This window comes from Protobothrops mucrosquamatus, unplaced genomic scaffold (genome assembly GCF_001527695.2).
Source record: "Protobothrops mucrosquamatus isolate PMUCROS unplaced genomic scaffold, P.Mucros_1.0 scaffold3647, whole genome shotgun sequence".
Taxonomy (NCBI): Eukaryota; Metazoa; Chordata; class Lepidosauria; order Squamata; family Viperidae; genus Protobothrops; species Protobothrops mucrosquamatus.
This window is the reverse complement of record NW_015389608.1, coordinates 35039-40836: the sequence shown is the minus strand read 5'-3', so window position 1 is coordinate 40836 and position 5798 is coordinate 35039. Positions and strand designations below refer to the sequence as shown.

At 41.2% G+C, this 5798-nt stretch overlaps 1 protein-coding gene across 1 annotated transcript in view; it reads left to right on the top strand.

The window, feature by feature from the left end:
- The window catches only part of LOC107297999 (vacuolar protein sorting-associated protein 53 homolog), a 39406-nt gene that overhangs the window by 1088 nt on the left and 32520 nt on the right, over positions 1 to 5798 (top strand). Inside the window, exons 2-3 of the mRNA XM_015827362.1 lie at positions 3434 to 3514; positions 5059 to 5108. Of these exons, the coding sequence (XP_015682848.1) occupies positions 3434 to 3514; positions 5059 to 5108 (131 nt within the window). The remainder of the gene's footprint in view (positions 1 to 3433; positions 3515 to 5058; positions 5109 to 5798) is intronic.

Sequence of the window (5798 nt, the reverse complement as noted above, 5' to 3'; positions counted from 1 at the left end):
TCCTCCAGAAGAGATAAAATGGGTGGGTGGGCTGGATGCCTTTAGGATGACAAAGTGGGGGGGCAGCACCCCCAAAAACCTCATCATTTTCTACCCATAGTTAAGAAAATAGAGGCCCAAATTTCATTCATAAAGTCATCAATCCTTTTATATGTGCACTCTCAAGCTTCCTCGCTGTATTCAAGATGGACAGTGATTCACACTGATATGTATTTATATGTAAGGCTGTAGGTATAGACAGACATATGTATGTTTTTCAAAATTTGGATTGCTAACAAAGAATTAAGGGAGAACTGGAATAGCCATTTTGAACTTTTTAGTTCTTTTCAACCAGACATACCCTTCTGAGATTCGAACCTGGGCTGTCTGCGTGTTATGTAGGGGTAGGCTTTTTGAGAGCGGGTGACAGAATTTCATTTTTAAGGTGGGCCAGTGTGCCCACTGTAAAAAAAATGACAATAAAAGTTAGGAGATCTATATATTCATTTTAATTTTAATCCTTTTCAAATCACCATCTAATCGGCCTTTTATATTTTCAGCCCCTTTTGGTTCTTCTCGAGAGACAGAAGCGGCGAATGCTCCAACACTGGAAGTTTTTAAGAAGAGACTGGACAGCCATTTGTCCGAAATGGTATAGGGCAGGGGTAGGCAACCTTGGCTCTTTTATGACTGGTTGACTTCAATACCCAGAATACCTGAACCAGCCATACTGACTCAGGAATTCTGGGAGTTGAAGTCCACAAGTCATAAAAGAGCCAAGGTTGCCTATCCCTGGTCTAGGGTTTCCTGCCTGAGCAGGGGGTTGGACTAGATGACCTCCAAGGTCCCTTCCAACTTTATTATTATTATTATTATTATTATTATTATTATTATTATTATTACATACAGGAATGCCTTTTCCCTCCACAGTACAGACTTAAAACAGTTTATTTCATGACTGTTCAAAGTTACAAAGGCATTGAAAAAAATGTGATTTAAGACCGTTTTTCACACTTAACGACCATTGCAGCATCCCCCCACATGGTCATGTGATCAAAATTCAGACACTTGGCAACTGGCTCATATTTACGACGGTCGCAGAGTCTCCGGGGTGTCATGTGATCCCCTTTTGCGACCTGACAAGCAAAGTCAATGGGGGAAGCCGGATTCCCTTAACCACTGTGTTGCTAATTTAACAACTGCAGTGATTCACTTAACAAATGTGGCAAGCAAAGTCGTAAAATGAGGCAAAACTCGCTTAACAAATGTCTCACTTAGCAACAGAAGTTCAATTGTGGTCGTACGTAGAGGACTACCTGTAGAAAGTGGCTCTGGATGATTGGGCTTCACGAATCCGTAAAAAGCTCAATTATTTGAATTCACGCCATTCAAAGGGATCTTCTCCTACGGAAAATAGCGGTTTCAGACTTGAGGGAAGTAGGCAAGGAAAAGTTTGAAAGGTAAATCTTACATTTATGTTTACCAGTGAAATATAAGAGTGAACAGTTTTTAAAAAAATAGCGACGAGTTTACTTTTAACTAAGAGAGGAGTTTTATGAAGCAAAACAAATATATCTTCTCTGTCAGTCTTAATAATAATAATAATAATAATAATAATAATAATTAAAAAAAAAAGTTGGAAGGGACCTTGGAGGTCATCGAGTCCAACCCCCTGCTCAGGCAGGAAACCCTACACCATTTTGGACAAATGGCTGTCCAGTCTCTTCTTAAAAACTTCCAGTGTTGGAGCATTCACTGCTTCTGGAGGTAGGTTGTTCCACTGGTTAATCGTTCTCACTGTCAGGAAGTTTCTCCTTAGTTCTAGGTTGCTTCTCTCCTTGATTAGTTTCCATCTGTTGCTTCAGGTGCTTTGGAGAATAGCTTGACTCCCTCTTCTTTGGGGCAGCCCCTGAGATATTGGATCACTGCTATCATGTCCCCCCTCGTCCTTCTCTTCATTAAACTAGACAGACCCAATTCCAGCAACCGTTCCTTATATGTTTTAGCCTCCAGTCCCCTGATCATCTTTGTTGCTCTTCTCTGTACTCCTTCTAGAGTCTCAACATCCTTTTTACATCGTGGGGACCAAAACTGGGTGCAGTACTCCAAGTGTGGCCTTACCAAGGCCTTGTAAACTGGTATTAACCCTTCACATGATCTTGATTCTGTCCCTCTGTTAATGCAGCCCAGCACTGTGTTGGCTTTTTTGGCAGCTGCAGCACACGGCTGGCTCCTATTTAAGTGATTGTCCACTTCTTAGATTGATGTTTCTCAGTCTTGACCATTTGCAGCTGTGTGGACGACAACTCCCAGAATTCCCCAGCCAGCCATGCTCTTTCTTTGTAAACTAGTAGCTTGCCTTGTCAGTATTGGTGGAAGTGCAAGCAAACGTCCTTTCTTCGCAGCATTGAAGATGCTACCTAGTTGGGTCACGAAACGTCTGCAAAAACCCACCAAGTTCAGAGAGCACCAAGGGTCCCATGTTTATTAGATTTTTTAACAAACAATATCAGTTAACTACATTAACATAAATCCAATATACATATAGAGGAAAAAATATAGAAAACATAATGCTGCTAAAAATCTTAGATTGTAGAATCAGTGTGCAATTTAATGTTGTTTGCAATTGCAGTCCCTGCCATTCATTTGTAATTTTTCTTTCTTCTTTGATTGCTATTCTGTTCAGTTCCATTCCATTCCATATTTTCTATTCTATTCCATTCCATATTTTTTATTCTATTCTATTCCATTTCATTCCATTCCATATTTTCTATTCTATTCCATTCCGTATTTTCTTTTCTATTCTATTCTATTCTATTCCTATTCCTTGTTCTCTATTCCATTCCTATCCTATCCTATCTTCCTATCCTATCCTATTTTGTTCTCTACTAGCTGTACGCGTTGCTGTGGCTCAGTCTGGTTAAATGGAAAAGAAAGAAAAGAGAAAGCGCACATTTGTAATATGTTTAATTTCACAATGCTTGTGGGTATACAATATTTTTGCAATCGGAAACATTGAAATGGAATCGTAAAATTGGAAATTTGGAAATCGTAAATGGATCGTAAATCGGAAACATTGAAATGGAATCGTAAAATCATAGCGTTGTTGCTTTTAACGTCCAACAGATGGCGCTGTTTTTCAAAAAAAGCATGTTTTACCTGTCACAGGTGTGACATCTATATAATAGTAGGTATATAAAAACACACGCGTGTTCGAATGCAACGTTGTGTCAAAATTTCAAAGCAATCAGTGAAGAACTTTCGGAGATTTAAGATTTTGAACAAACGAACATTTACATTTTTATTGATATAGATTCCATTTTCTATTCTATTTTCTATTCTATATTCTATTCTATGCTATTTTAGATTGTAGAATCAGTGTACAATTTAATGTTGTTTGCAATTGCAGTCCCAGCCATTCATTTGTAATTTTTCTTCCTTCCTTGATTGGTAGGTATTTCCCAGCCAAGATCCACTGGACAGGGCTGATTTCAACGCAGTGGAATACATCAATACTCTTTTTCCAACTGAGCAAGTGAGTTGAATCTATGCCACTGTACGATGCCATGTGATTTTGATTTATTTTCATATTCTTTGTCACTGCAATTTCGAGGCCACAAATGGGACCCATCAGAAAATGCAAGCAGCCCTGCAATGCTGCATTCTAACCATCAGGGCTGCCAAAGGCACAATATTGGAACTATCACTTCATGTAGAAGGCCAGGCAAAGGCTGGGGGCGGAGTCAAGAGAGGAATCAGCCTGGAATCGTTACGTTCCCACAAATGGTTTAAATTCAACCCCTCTTCAATTCCTTTGACTCTTATGTAGCACCAAGTTTGTGCTGACTGCTAACTTGATTCTTGTCTATAAGCAGCCCTTGACCTATTTCCTAGTTTAGAGTTGGAAGGGACCTTGGAGGTCTTCTAGTCCAACCCCCTGCTCAGGCAGAAAACCCTATACCATTTCAGACAAATGGTTGTCCAATCTTTTCTTAAAAACTTCCAGTGTTGGAGCATTCACAACTTCTGGAGGCAAGTTGTTCCACTGATGAATTGTTCTAACTGTCAGGAAGTTTCTCCTTAGTTCTAGGTTGCTTCTCTACATTATTAGTTTCCATCATTTGATTCTTCTCCTGCCTTCAGGTGCTTTGGAGAATAGCTTGACTCCCTCTTCTTTGGGGCAGCCCCTGAGATACTGGAAGATTGCTATCATGTCCCCCCTCGTCCTTCTCTTCATTAAACTAGACATACCCAGTTCCAGCAACCGTTCCTCATAGACCTTTAATCAACTTTGCTGCTCTTTCCATTCATTTATTCGAACAGTATTAGCAATAACACTTATCGTTATGTACCGCTTCACTGCGCTTTTACAGCCCTCTCTGAGCAGTTTACAGAGTCAACATTTTGTCCCCAACAATCTGGGTCCTCATTTTACCGACTTCAGAAGGAGGGAAGGCTGAGCCCCCCATCAGGATCGAACTCCTGGCTGTGGGCAGAGTCAGCCTACAGGGCTCAGGGTTTGAACCTCTAACAATGGTTCAAAGTTACGACAGCCTCGGAAAAAGTGACATACAACCTATGCTCGCACTTAACAACTGTCACACCACCCCTTCAGTCATGTCATTGCAATTCGGGTGCTTCGTGCATGGCGTGTTATTTTAAGGTTTTGATTTTAATGCGTGGCATTGACGGCTATACCGCCATAGGGCGGGAATAACGTCAGGTAGAAGAAGATGGTGACAGAGCAGGGGGTTGGACTAGATGACCTCCAAGGTCCCTTCCAACTACTACTACTTCTTCTTCTTCTTCTTCTTCTTCTTATTATTATTATTATTATTATTATTATTATTATTATTATTATTATTATTATTATTATTTAGTTTTGAACCCAAGAATGGTTTGGGGGAAAGGCAAGCTGTTCAATTTGGTTAATTGGAGCTGCTCCTCAGCCTTGTAAAATGGATTAATAAATATTTTGGGGGAATGTGTTTGATGAATGCAGATTGGGGATCTGATTCCCTTGATGGTGCATAATGAAAAGATTAAGTCCTGCCCCCCCCTCCTGTTTTTCTCTTGCAGTCTTTGGCCAATATCGATGACGTAGTGAACAAAATCAGGTTGAAAATAAGGTAAGTGAGGATGGGGATGTTATTATTATTTTTTTCCCCGTTTCACGGGAGGGGTGGCAACAGTGTCAAATTTCCTTCAAGTGAAACATCTGTACCAGGGTTTCTCAACCTTGGCAACGTGCAGATGTGTGGACTTCAGTTCCCAGCCCTGCCTAGCCAGCTGTTTGCTTGGGCAATTCTGGGACTTGAATTCCAGTCACCCTAAAGCAGGGGTAGGCAACCTTGGCTCTTTTATGACTCGTGGACTTCAACTCCCAGAATTCCTGAGCCAGCCGCGCTGAGGGGAAAGAAAGAGGTTTCCATGCTGAGTCATGCTGGCTCAGGAATTCTGGGAGTTGAAGTCCACGAGTCATAAAAGAGCCAAGGTTGCCTACCCCTACCCTAAAGTATGTTAGCTGGGGAATTCTGGGTGTTGAAGTCCATCCATCTTTAGGCAGGCTGACTAAGGAATTCTGGGAGTTGGAGTTCACCTAACTTAAAATGCTGGCTAGGGAATTCTGGGAGTTGAAGACCACCCATCTTAAAGCATGCTGGCTGGGGAACTCTGGGAGTGGAAGTCCACTCATATTAAAGGATATTGGCTGGGGAATTCTGGGAATGGAAGTCCACCCATCTTAAAGCATGCTGGCTGGGGAATTCTGGGAGTTGAAGTCCGTCCATCTTAAAGCATGCTGGCTGGGGAATTATATG